Source organism: Caretta caretta, chromosome 10 (genome assembly GCF_965140235.1).
Source record: "Caretta caretta isolate rCarCar2 chromosome 10, rCarCar1.hap1, whole genome shotgun sequence".
NCBI lineage: Eukaryota > Metazoa > Chordata > Testudines > Cheloniidae > Caretta > Caretta caretta.
Window position 1 is genome coordinate 81,082,317 of NC_134215.1, and position 14,072 is coordinate 81,096,388.

General features: G+C 38.7%; 2 protein-coding genes across 5 annotated transcripts in view; one reads left to right on the forward strand and one right to left on the reverse strand.

Annotated features, from left to right (window-relative positions):
* MAP2K5 (mitogen-activated protein kinase kinase 5) overlaps positions 1–14,072 on the forward strand; it is a 215,734-nt gene that overhangs the window by 157,100 nt on the left and 44,562 nt on the right. For all 4 annotated transcript variants that reach the window (XM_048865826.2, XM_048865824.2, XM_048865825.2 and 1 more), the window contains 2 exons: positions 2,794–2,820; positions 3,130–3,165. In XM_048865826.2, coding sequence (XP_048721783.1) covers positions 2,794–2,820; positions 3,130–3,165 — 63 coding nt within the window. The remainder of the gene's footprint in view (positions 1–2,793; positions 2,821–3,129; positions 3,166–14,072) is intronic.
* The window catches only part of LOC142073426 (uncharacterized), a 237,246-nt gene that overhangs the window by 100,427 nt on the left and 122,747 nt on the right, over positions 1–14,072 (reverse strand). The window lies entirely within an intron of this gene.

Here is a 14,072-nt window from a genome sequence, read left to right on the forward strand (position 1 = left end):
ATCCATCACCATAATATGTGTTTCTATATCATGATGAACAAAAGGTAAATAGCTGCAATTAGAATCCTGTTTGTGGTCTCAGGATATTCAATTTACCCTTAAAATGGTCACTTAATAAGCAAATTTTTCAAGTTTTCATTCAAATAGTTATGAATAACATGCTGTATATGCTGAGATGCAGCCTCTGTCAGGATTAATGTGTCCCCAAAACTTTTGTCTCCCGGTAGTGCATGAAAAACAGAATGTTAGGCCAGAAAAAGGAAAACAGAAAGATAAAACATTGTATGTTGAGTACTTTTAAAACTCTTTTTAATGTGCTATAAAACTGGATGCTTCACTTTTCATGAACTGTGTGCAAAAGTAGAGGCATTGACTGTAAAGTTGTCTTTGGTTGGGTTTGTTTTATAGTTGCAGAGACTATGCAATAATGTGATCTTGGAAAAGGTAAACAAGATAGTTTTAACAGTGAAAAATATGCCTAATATAAATATAGCTAAGTGCTTCGCTGTTCAGAACTTGAAAAATATGACTGTACCATTACATTTTCTAGTGGAGTTAACAGAGGAGCATAGTGCAGCCTTACAAGCAATATATCTGAGGCAGAGAAAATAGGTAATACATCTAACTCAGGAGTCTCTGTGGCATTCACATAGAGAAAAGCACAGTAGCTTTATTTAATTGAGAAAATGAATCAATTACAAAGATGTTGCATCATCAAATGCTAGTGAAATAGCAAATATGTCATTACGTTGGGCAACAGTGTTAAAAAGTAATTGAGCGTCTTAAGTGTTTTGAATCAATTCCAGGTACTGGCACAGCTACCTTAATGCAAAATTTATGAAGATGATCTCAAATAATATGTTGCTACCAAAACTGTGTAATAAAATCTGGTAACAATGTGTTGTATCTCTCTCTTAGAAACTGGGCCTGCTACCGTAGTATACAGTTAAAACATCTTTAAAAGAATTCTGTTGTTTTCCTATTTGTGTTTCCCTGTTGCTTTCATAGAAGCATTAAAAGCTTTTATTAGAAATGTTTTTAAATCCCATTCTGAGATCAGATGTGATCATTTCTGTGTTGAATTTAAAAAACGTTGATTATGATCCTGTTTTAGTTTGCTCCTTTTTGTATTAGACATGTATTTTCCCAGGGCATACGTACATGAGACTTCCACTCTGCATATGTTGATGGGAAACTAAACCTTCGATTCATTTTATAAGGAAACTCAGAAGTATCCTACATCTAATAAGCCGAATCAGCCTAATTTTGTCTTTTAACATCCAATAGCCACATCAAGTATGAAAGGACCTTTTTTTTATGTTCACTCAATATTTTTCTTCTGTGAGCAATAATCTAAATTGCCCAGTTTGATTTGCTGAAGTAAAAAAGATTCAAATCGCTCATTAAAAATATAAATAGATGCTTCTACCTATTTATATTTTCCATTTTTTTCTAAAAGCATAGAACTATACCTGGATACAGTAATACCTGCTACATTCTTGGTATTTGTTTTCAACCTCCTTTCTCTCTTTTAGATTGCATTTTACTACTTGTAACGTATGACTAGAGGATCACGCCTCTGGCTGGATACAGGGGGGAGAGCTTCCAAAGCTGATGGCAGTGCTACAACATTTGTCATTGTGGCACTATGCAACTGAGAATATTAAATGGAAGGGGCAAACCAAGCAAAATGTGTTGAAGCCTAAGACAACATTTTCACTAAATAGTCCCTTGTAAAATAGGCAGTTCTTTGCCATTTGCTTTGTGATTACAAAAGGATCCATACAATTTTTTACCTGTTTGTGAAAAACTAATTATTCGATACACGCGCTGAGGGTGGTGTGGACTAACAGACCAAATACAATACTTGGGTTCTTAAGGATTTCATTCCAGATTGTGTGTGTTATTAACCTGGACTATATTTGCTTGTATTTTGTATTTAGCTGTTTGTATTACAAGCTATTTTGATTAATTGTAATTTTGCATACTTTTGGTAATAAGATGTTTGTTAATGTGGCCTAACATTTTCCATAGCTTTTTGTAAGAAATTGACTATTGTTCTGCTCTAGAGTAGTAAACAAACCACCAATCAAAATGCTGATTTGAAATTTAGAAAAGATTGGACACATTGGTTAAGAATCTTTCTTTTGTAATATAAAAACAATACAAAGTTCTCCAAACTCTCCAGGCTTACAGATGGCATCGTACTACTTATAGTCAAAGTAGAACTGTTTTGAAGCACATAAGAAACTTAGATAAAAGTGGCATATTAAAGTCTTTCCTGAGTAGAGGCAGATACTTCAACCACATAATTAAAGTTTTCTTCACAAAAAACGGGATTGTGAGCAGACACTGGCAGTAATCCAAAATTCTAATTTCTGACTATGATTTAATTTCAATTTTAAATAAATCGGTTTTTAATTTAAAAAGAGTAAGCTTCATAACATTAGCAATGATTGCAACATTAAGCCCAGTGTTCACAATCTAGCAATATAAAACATTATTTATATCTGAATCGTAAACAGCCTTTTGAAATGGATTATGGTTTTTCTCCCTACTCTAATACAACCTGGAGGGTACTAAAAAGTGTTGTGTGAAATTAACATTCTGCTGACTTTCGCCTATAAATGAGAAGCGAGCTATTAACATTTGTGTATTTTCATTATGTAAATTGTGTTAACACATGCCCACAAATTGCCACCAGCGATGCAATAATTTTCTCTCAGTGATCATAATGTGTCCAAGTGAGTCATTTTGATTATGACATGCTAATTACATATTGCCTTTTTTCAGATTCAGAAAAACCAGGGATCTTTAATGGTAAGCTTTATGAGTTCAGAAAAAAAATTCACTTTTCTTTTTCCTGATGGCTGCTTCCTTTGCATGCTTGAATGCCTTGTTTTAAACTTAGCAAATTGCATTTTGAAGAAAATGCAAACCTTTAACTGCCTGTATTAGATTAGGTACCATTAGAAATAATAGAACATCCTGAGCATCAATGTTTTTATAAGAGTTTGCTGCTGTTGATTAATCTTGCTATATTTTATTGCATTAATGATTTTTTCTTTCCACTCCACTGTAAAGATATTGCATATAGGCTAATACTTTTTCCCTCTCTCCTTTCCATAGCAGCCTCTCCAGTTATTGCAGTGCATTGTTGATGAGGTGAGTCGTCGTCTTATGTGCTTTCACTCCTAAAGTCATTCCTAATGGAGTGGAAAGCTTATATTTTGTTTCCTAATGAAGCACAATGCCCAACATCCGCAGAGCACAAGTTGCCTTGTACAGCTTGGAGCTGTAGAACATGAACTGGCCTTCTCCTATTTTATACTGCTTTCTGACTCTTAATGTTGAATCCTTGCAAAATGAGGCTGTCTCAAAGGCTGGTCCTTATGGCTATCTAGGCCCTACAGCCTGAACCCAGTCATGTTAATTGACCCTCTCCTTTGCCAGATGGTGCGGAGCATAGAAATTATAGTGGGAACATTGCTTCATATCGAGCACACTTAACACAGTTTAGATCAGCAAACGAGGCCTTTTAAAAGGGGCCAAAGTTGAAAGGTAAACGAGGGAATTTGACTGTTGTCTGATCGTTTTTATTCAGCCAAAGGGAAAAAACAAAATCTGAGACTTAGAAATTCTAGATGTGAGCTGTATGCTGTGTTTCAACCAATTTAATTTGATTTTCCTGAACTGACAAACTTCCTTTGTAAATCTACCTTTAGTTTTCCAAGTACCGAGGTGTGGGTCGTTGCGAAGTCTTGTACACACATGTAAAAGAGGTATGGGTACTTACCCGGTCAGCCTCTTGAGAACATTTTTTTTTTCCTCTATAGGGTTTACTTTTGATAGGGGGGCTGTGATGTTCCTTGAATCACAGAAGCAATCGCTTCTTTCAAGGTCATGTCCTGTACATTTTGTCTCATTTTTAGGTTGCTGTTTTTACATGTAATACATGATGCTGATTAGGAAGCTTTGACAAAAACATCAAGACTTTTTTTTAAAAGCTTGCGGAGTTTCAATGATGTTCTATCAGACTGTGGTGGTGGAACAGTTTTGTCACTTCGAACTGCACTATCCTAGTCATTCTAACCTACTGTTTATATTGTGCTCACTTAGCTTGATTTAAGCACTAAAGTCTGATGCCCAAGGCACTTGGTTTTTACCCCAATGTTCCTTTAACTACAGATGCTACCTCTGTTAACTGTTGGACGTTTCTTTTATACTGCAGTCACTTGCAGCATATTTGGTAATACTTTTGTCAGGAAGCTACTTATTTAAATAAGATACGGATTTCAGTGGGTAGAATTGACCCAAAATTTCAGAATGTGCTTGGGTGTAAAGTTTAGGTGATTCTCCCAGCATTGACAAGTATATGTTGCAGGATCAACATGCTGTATTGGAGGGTGAGGACATGCTTACATGTATGAGCACATCATTGGGAGGTCATTCGTCTAGCACTGATCTGGTTCTTTGAGCTTTTCAGATTTCCCAGCACCTGCATTAATTATTACTATTTAGGTCGGACTTACAGGCCCTGATTAGGAGCCCCACTGTGCTAAGTGCTTGGAGCAAAAAAGTCTGTGTCCCAAAGAAGTTGCAACATATTCCCATACTTATGCCTGGGATGTCACCTGTAGATGACTTGCCTTTAGTGATTTGATAGCATAGCAATCCCTGAATCTAAGATCAGCTCTGTGAAAAGGAGCTTATTTTAAAAAAAACAAAACAAAAAAGTCTCAAGGAACTACATGATATGTTGACAGCTTCTTGCAGCTGTCACATTTTTTTCTCTAAGATCAGAGTTGTTGCTATCTCATCTTACGATCACTTTGGCCAGGAGTCTTGGTGTGGTCCGTAAACATCACTGGGCATTGAGAAATAGTCACTGAGGTGGTCTAGTATTTCTTGTTTTAACTTATTTTATGTTCCATAATATGCAACTGAACCATCATTCTCCTACGCCAGTGGTTAAGCATGTGGGAATATTAGGATTTTAGATTTCCATATGCAACTCGATTTTAAGTTTTATAAGTGCAACTGACTTTGTTTGTATCACGCTCAGTTGCTAAATGGAGGTTGCATGTCAAGAACACTTCCAGCCTGTGGGAAATAGTTCAGTGAATTGGATCTGTAGTGTTTGCTTGGCAGGTTTGTATTGTTAGAGGGTCGTTTAATAAGATATATAGGGTTTAGATTAGTGGTTGCATCACTTGGAGGTGCCTACTCTTACCAGGAGAGTATCTTGGTGGGCATTTATTGTAAGGGTTATTGTGTTCTAGGTCATGTGTAGTATTGTCCTTAACAGATGATGTATTTCTCTTCTCTTTGTGCTTTGTTAGACATTCTAGACTCCTCCACCCCGTATACTCTTGTTAATATACCCATTTTTAATCTTGTTTGTTTTATTCTTAACTTGCTTTATTCCCCTCCTCCTATTCCCTCTCCCTCAGCTCTTTGCCCGTGTTGGGGAACAATAATGGGACCCACTTACTGTGCTAATGTGTATGACTCTTTCCACATCAGGACCTCGTGAGAGATCGTCTGTTTATTATCTGGCATTGTACAGCTGCTGCTGTTTTCAGTAAGTTCTTGCTAACATGGGTATTAGCGATTAGAAATGTTTAGTGTTGTAAGACTGATTATCTTGGGCCAAATGCTCCCCTCTGTGGTAGAGTATATAGAGGGGAAATAGGGGCTGAGAGGTCCTAAAACACACAGGAGGGGGGAGCAGAGCTCTGCACCTCCCCTCCAGCCTGCAGTTGCTCTGCACATGTTTCCTCAGGAACCCGTAGATATTGAGGCAGAATTCCCCACCTAGCTTAATGAGGATCATAACAGCTAGAAGTGATGATCTGTAGCTTCTCTCTCCCCCGGAACCGGTCGTGCACAGCAGTGGACCACTCGCAGCACACGCTCCTGAATGAGTCACACTACCATGGGTATGGCAGGGAAACAGCAGAGAGCAACAGGCTTTCCATATGGGTGCCTTAGGACCTGTGAGGATAGGACCCGATTTCCACAGGAATTCTCAGACTCCAAAGAGCTGGTAGGCCGTATTTCCTCGCCACTGAGGAGAGAATGATAATGAGTCACAAGTTTAAACTCCTGGAATCTTTTTCTTGACTCTCTAACTGTGACCCTTCTAGGTGGAACAGGGTAATCTGGGTCTTTTTTCCCTATAAATATGACTATCACAGAGTTGTTTAAAGAAACTTTCCTTAATGTGGGTGTCCAGTGGCAGTGCAATGCCCAACCATCTTGCCTAGGGTGGTCAAAGCGCATGACCTTGGAGCTTCTGTTCAGTGACCTTGAACCTAGCGTGGGATGAAACTGCAGTCTGACATCTCTATGTGACTCAGTCACGTAGATGGGCTCCTGAGGGAGTCATAAACCTGGTATCCCGAGTTGGCTCCAGGCTTGTCTACTGGGGAGAAGAGCTGGCTGGCATTGCTGCTGGCTGGTGGGGCTGATGTCATTCAGGGATCAGGATATTTTTTCAAAAGCCTTTGAGTAGACCAATAGTTCTTCCTGACAGAGATGTTTTTGTTTGTAATTCCCTCCTCTATATAAGGCCCACATACAGCAAAGCAATTTCAGCAAGTGCTTGAGTCCATCTTTATTTATCAAACCACTTAAGCAATGGAACTTAAGCATGTGTTTTCACTTTAAGCACATGCTTAAGTGCTTTGCAGAATAGAGGCCTACATGCTTTTGATAGTGCCGTGTTTTACTATGACTGTAACATATTTTATAAGCTGCAGATGGATAGAGTTGAGGCTTGATGGGATTATACAGACAGGTTAGAAACAGTCATGGTGATGTCTCATGTTGTGGTCGATGAGAAGAGTATTACAGTTTTTGAAACGTATCCAGGGAAAACAGAAAACTTATCGTGGTCTATTTTTAATGCAAGGTACAATGCTAAGAGATCTGGTTATCTCTTTTCAAAGTGCAATATGTTGAAATAAATGCAGTTTGATCGTTTTTAACTATGGTAACACAGAATTAGCATTAAGATCTTGACTCTTTCTAAAAGTCATTTGTTCTGTTGGCAATCATTATTCCTCTAGAACTATTATTATCCATTCCACCAAAACAGAAAGTAATCCAAAAGTTAATGTTCTGTTCATTTATAATTATGGTTAATTCATATGATGTATTGATGAGCAAACTTGTTAAGAGGTCGTTCTTGTGTTACATAGGTATTCTGGATTGTTAACAAACACTATATGTATGGTGACACCTGACATAAGAAAAACCCTTATTTAAAAATATTTGTGGTTGTCATGAAAATGTAATCTTTGATGCCGTTCATTTTTTAACCCATGGTGAAAAATTCAGGATCATGGCTAATTCTGGAAAAGTTGTTGTAAAGTTGACTTTTTAACTGAAAATTTTTTTAATCTAGCAAGAATGAGTTATAAGACTCCTTAACTATAGCAGATCAAGAGAAGTGGTTTCTGTTTCTTTCCATGAATTAGTATTGACATTTTCCTGCAGAAATTCCACATGTTTAGTAAGTGATTTGAGAGGTAGTTGTAAACTGTTCTGTCAGTTCTTTGTAATGTCTTTATTATTAATAGATGTGGTCAGGAATTTTTCACCTTTTTTTTTTTTTTCTGGTCACAAAATGTCAATTCAAAACTGAAACTTTTTGTGCAAATATATCAGTTCCAACAAAACACTCTTCAGGAAGGTTTCTAAGGACCCAGGAGTGTGGGGAAGAAAGAGACACGTGTGCACACATGCACAGACCCACCCACCCCAGAATAACCAGTATCCGAGTGGTTAGCGTACTCACTTGAGATGTGCGAGAGCCAGGTTCAGTTCCTACTCTGAATCAGATCGATGTAGGAGATGCAGGTTCAAATCCCTACTCTACCTGATTTGGAGCAGGGACTTGAACCTGGATCTCCCACATCTCAAGTGAGAGAGGCCTAGCCAGTTGGCTAGAGAGGCAGTCTCTCTCTGGCCCAGTCAATATTTAACTATTTATACAAAGTGGAACAGCTCCAATAAACGAAATTGAGAGAGACAAACTCTCAGAAAGAAAACAAATTTGGAAACGTTGAGGTTTTTTTATGAAACAGAGTTCTTGTTTTCTAGCTAGCCCAAATTATTAATGAATTATCATTATTAGTTGGTGCAGCTTATTGAGGAGTATTGTATGAATGGGACACTTATCTGATAGGGCCATGAAATGGGACACTTATATGATATGGCCTTGTTGTTGCAGTTATCAGTGGGACATACTAATTTAAGCAACAGTCCTTTTCATAGCATCCTCTCCCTTCCATGATGGAACTTATGCTTGATGGTCCAAAAGTGAGGATACAATAGCGTTAACATCAGTTCATCCAACGGCACAGCCACTGATATAGGCAGACTGGTGCCATTTGAGTGCTGTGTATCATTTGATATTCTAGCAATCAACTTTGTTCATCTGCAACTCTCAGAAATGTTGAATGGGAACGCTAAGCAGTGTGGGTTAATCCCTCCTGGGAAGGATACACATCAGTTGCTGTGAATGCAGCCTTTCCAGCAGCATACCAACATGAATGAGCATGGAGTTCTACTGAAAATAGACGCTCAGTGCCCAGCCTGAGAGGTGTCCTGGTTGTGGCCCTCTGTTCCACAATTGTGCAGCCACAGAATTTAATGTACAGTCCACCCCGGCCACAAAATCACGCTTCTGAATCTCTGGTTACGTTTTTTCAAAAAATCATTCCTACTCATCGTGGTGGTGAATATAACTTGGAGACACAGATAGCATGAGTGTAAATCAGTGCGGCATTGCCTGCGGATGTCTGAAGCAGTAGTTCTTGGAGGTGTATTCTGCCCCAATTCATCTCAATAGGTTGACTCTTAAATGTAAAGATTACAATTTAAAAGCTACAGTTTTAGCTATTTCACTGCTTTCAATACCAGACTGCCTCCCAAATTCCACAGATGTCAAAATCCCAGCTGTTCTCTGCCCAGCTGCCAAAACCTCCAGCATCGCTCCTAACAACTTTTGTGATGTGGCTGTGCATTGGCTGTATAGGAGTGTGTAGCACATTGAAAACTGTGGACAGCGTAAAATAAATTGAATGAGAATGAGTATGAAAATAAATAACACAAGGGCCACTGCACTGATTGTAATTATGCATTTTCATATTTAATTTATTAAAAACCTTCAGTTTAATATTTAAATGAGACTGCCTTGAATTTCCAGTCTACTACCCAGTGTGCTGTGGGGTACAGAATTTAGGTTCAGTTGGTCATAGAGTACATGGGGCCGAAGTCATAGTGCATTCTTGTGTCCTCCTTGTTTGATCAAAACAAGAAATGGCATTGTTCTTAAGCTTCACACCTATAGCTACACTCTTCTGTGTTGTGCAGCACACCTTGAATTCTACATGAGACTTCATTGTCTAGTTATTTCCTCAAACATATTCGAAATGAAATAGTTTAAAAACGTTAGCGCTTACGATGCTCCAGCCAGCCAGCCAAATGAATTTGAGGAAAACATACAGATGTTTTTGGATCCATATGGCAAATCCCAGGAGGCTAAACCTGACAGCTCTTGGCTTTTCAGCATGTCAGCTTTAGGGGTGTCTGTTATATGTCCAGAGATGAATAGACGGATGAAACTTGTGCTATGGACCACATCCAGTAGGCAATCCCCTGTCTTAAACAACTGCTTTGAATTATCCCCAAGCTCTCCAGGGCTATTTGGTTTGGCTTTTATTTAGTTAAAGTATCTCTACTAGGAAACCAATTGTTGCTGGTCCCATGGGTGGTTGCTTAAACCGGATTTCATTGTACTGTACCATTTGTGGTAGCAAGCGCTGTAGTTAAGCTTTCAGAGTAACAGCCGTGTTAGTCTGTATTCGCAAAAAGAACAGGAGTACTTGTGGCACCGTAGAGACTAACCAATTTATTTGAGCATAAGCTTTCATGAGCTACAGCATCCGATGAAGTGAACTGTAGCTCACGAAAGCTTATGCTCAAATAAATTGGTTAGTCTCTACGGTGCCACAAGTACTCCTTTTCTTTTTTTGTAGTAAAGCTTGAGTTCCAGCGTCTAACCCCTTCTTTTTCAATAGCCTTCTCCAAGCGATTCTTTTTTGGCTGAAAGTTTCCATAGCTGGTCTCAACACAAAGTGATTTTGTTTGTTTTTAAAAAATTCAGCTGTTCTGAGTTACAGTCAGGGCAGGAGGGAAGCAAATTATTTTTTCTTTCTTCTAATCAGTTTTTTTGTGTTTGCATAATGTAGAACCAGTGACATTCGAAACTTCGGACTTGCGATATTGTTTTGAAAGAGACTATTCACAGGAGCACGGACTGCTTTTGTGAGTAAGGGATTGCAGCACTGTGATCACTGCACGTTTTGCAGCTATTAGGACTTTTAAAACAGTCCGGTTTGACGAAAATAGTTTTATTAGTTTTAGTCATGAAAGCTTAAATTTGGAAGTTTACATGTGAGAGCTTTTCTATTATTTTTGGAGAAATGTTCTCTTCTGTTTTTTAAATCTCTTTGTTAACTCACCCCACCTCCGCAGAGAAGCTAAGCTTCACAGGACTGCAGTTTGGATCAGCTTCAAGGAGTTTACAAGCTCCACAAACTGAAGAGCTCTGGGTATCTTCTTTTTTTTCATTCATAATGCTGAGAAATTTAAAAGCAAAAATGAGCATTAATGCAATGTTAGTGTTCAGACATCGCGCATTCAAATGTCGTCAAATTCCAAAATGTAAGGCTTCCTCTGCAAAATTAACTTGCCCGTAAAGCACATACTCCATGTTGTAGTTGCTTTTCCTGGTCAAATGCAACCTTTCATTTATTGCTGTGGCATATCTGTAAAAATATACAGTACGTGCAACATGACCAAATTAACGTTACAAGAGAAACGTTAACCTTTCGAGAGCTTAATTTCTCAAACTTAATGTTGCACCAATGCTCGTTTTTGGATTCTTCAATCTACATTATATAGTATAGAATAACAGCTTGCATAGGATCAATATTCAGCACAGCTTGACTTTTCCTTTATGAATCTTTTTATAGAATGTTTCTATCTATGTTGCCATCAGAATATAATATACAGATTTTGCATAGATTTCTATATTTTAATCCTGAAAACTTTTGTTATGTGTCTGAAGAGAGAAGAAAGTCAAGTATCAGAATATATGTACATAAATTATGACATATGTATGCATGATATATACATATACAAAATCCATAAATAATATGGTTCATCGTAATTTATGTCCTAGACCAATTGTACTTTTATTGAGACAGAAACTGTGACCTTACCAGTGTATGAGATTCAAAGACTTCTATAGGAACAAGGTAAAACCACAGGTAGGAATTGCTGAATAATTACCTTTAGACCAACCTGAGCAAGAACCTTCCCAAGAGGGTGAGCTCATTTAATGGTTCCTAAAACTCAATCTTGTGGATGTCAGTGGTCATGCTTGATTATTTGCAGCAGTGTTTTATGAAAAAGCAATAAAAATGCATTGGGAGTATACAGAGGAAAAAGGCAACAATAAATGGTTTTAGTTTTTCAAGTGAAGTCCCTTTGGTGTGAACAGGAAGAGGCTGTGTTTCATGCTGCTGTGCCTTAGCTATTTGAAAGGGGCGTGCGTATACGTGTATCTACCTAAAACATTGCTCTGCTCTGGTAGCTTATGATCGACAAGAGACCGGCAATGAGAAGAAAAAATTCTTAAGTTTGTTTTTAGAGAGAAAGCAATTACAGTTACGGTTAAAAGATTAACCTGTTTTCCAGCTACCTATACACTTAACTGCAAGGGATTAAAAAAACCTTCAGAGAGCCATATTAACAAATACAAAGCTTGGCAAAAGGTAGAAAATGACATAATATACATTGTAGGTAATTCCTAAGGTTAGTTACTCTGTTCATCTTTCTTGCCTGTGCCAAATTCTGGAAAACATTTTACAGTAGCAAATGCCTCAGGAGAAAAATGACTGAGTACTTGAAATATCCAGAGTGTGATTATATGTGAGATTATATATATTTATGCACACAAGTATCTATATATGTGTATAATTCCCCCACCCTACTCCTGCAAGAACTTGGGTAGTAGACAAAGCTATCCTGGTGAACAGCTAGTTCTCGCTTGATTTGCAGTGTTGAGGGTAGTCTCAGTGTTTTGGTGGATAAAACAATGGCCTTTCAACCTTGTTTCTAGTCCAGCTGGAGAGCCTGAAATAAATGAGTTTACTGCTGACACTCCAGTCCCAGCAGACAGAATTTCACACCAAAACGCCCCCACATATAATTTGTCACAATTGGCACCTACCACTAAGAAAAGAGCAAGGACTGACCCAGTGTACAAATGTAGTCATCTTTCACCTTCCAGCTCAGGTTGGCAGTAAAATCCGGGCAGTCTAGAAATGCTATAAGTCTGGCTATCTGAATCTCCTCCAGCCTCTGTTGTATTCTGCAAACCTTGTTACTCTTAAGGATTCACGTGTAGTCAGATTTCTGGAGGAATCTTAAAACAAATTTAGTAAGAAGTCTGTAGCATATTTTTAGGAATACAGCTGAATGTGGTCAATATTTCAGTCCATTGGTCACATTTAAGTAGTTTTCAAACTACAGTGCATTTATTACACGTAATTGCACAGGGTTTTTTTCTGGTTAGTGTAAAATGTAGCACTTCTGAAAATCAGACTAAGTACTTACCCACAGCTGTCTTTCTCATAATTAAATGTTGGCTACTGTGTAAAAATAAATATGTTCTTTGAAAGCTCACTTTAAAGTTACTAAGTAGTAAAAGAGAAGCAGGACACAGTAGCAATGCCTAAAAATTCTATAACCCTGTTCAGGTTGGTCTGGTATCCCAAAACTCTTCTCACAGGAGTGATTTATTAAGCACTGTAGATGTGCCCCATTAACATACAAGAGTCTCTGTCCAGAGGAGACTGCAATCTCAGAGCCAGGGTATATTGGGAAAACTCCAAGAAGGGATCAAGTATCAGAAGGGTAGCTGTGTTAGTCTGGATCTGTAAAAGCGGCAGAGAGTCCTGTGGCACCTTATAGACTAACAGACATATTGGAGCATAAGCTTTCATGGGTGAATGCCCACTTTGTTGGATGCATCCAAGAAGGCAGTAACTTGGATTTGGTTTGTTCTCTTACGTTAGCTCTCCTCTCGTGGCCATAGAGCCAGAGGGCCATGTCATCTCCTTCCGCACAAACACATGCACAGAGGAAAAACTTACATAAAATAGCAGTAGCTCTGGAGCTGTGCAAAATGTCACAGAGAGGAAGGGTTAGTAGCTGAGCAAAGCCTCCAAATAGCATAGAGCCAGTGGACTTGCTACAAATCTGGCCTCTGCCTTTCAGGTAGCAGGGAACTTGGGCTTGTCTCTGCACTGTTCTACAGTTGGCCTCCTTCCTGGAGCCATCTTGGTAGCCACGCTGCCATAGCTGGTCTATGGCACATCCCTGAAGGTGAGTAGAGGTTGTAGGTTGGAAGTTGGTTTTGAGTGTCATTAACTTGAGAATGTTTCCAAGAAGAGCATGCCGCCTAGAGCAGCAGCTCCCTGAATTTGTTCCTTTCCAGGTGACCATGCCCACCCCAAAACACACACACACACACACACACACACAAAATCATGGATCCAAGGTAGTGGCCTCAGCAGAGGAAGGAGATAAGCATGCCAAATACATTTTTGCTCCCCTCTTTCTTTAGCTTTTGGGGCTGGTTTGTATGACTAAGGCCTGATCCTCAGTGGTGGTTCTGTACCTGCTGAAGTTCTGGTTGCTCAGTGCTTCTCAGACCAGAAGAAATGGGAGAGGCTCTAGGTTTGTGTAGTGAATGAGGATAAAACCCAGACCTGGTAACCTATATGCACAGATTGGAAAGGAGCATTTGAATTCTGAAGACTATGTTCATTCCTCCAAAGCCAGTCCCCCTCTCTTTAAAGAAGAGGGATTCAAAAGAGATTCTCTAAGTGTAAATATTCCCAGGTCTTCATTTAGATAATGCAACTTACCTAAATGCCATGAAAGTCAATAAGCTCTATAGCAGAGAGTTGTCACTTTATAAATTAAAT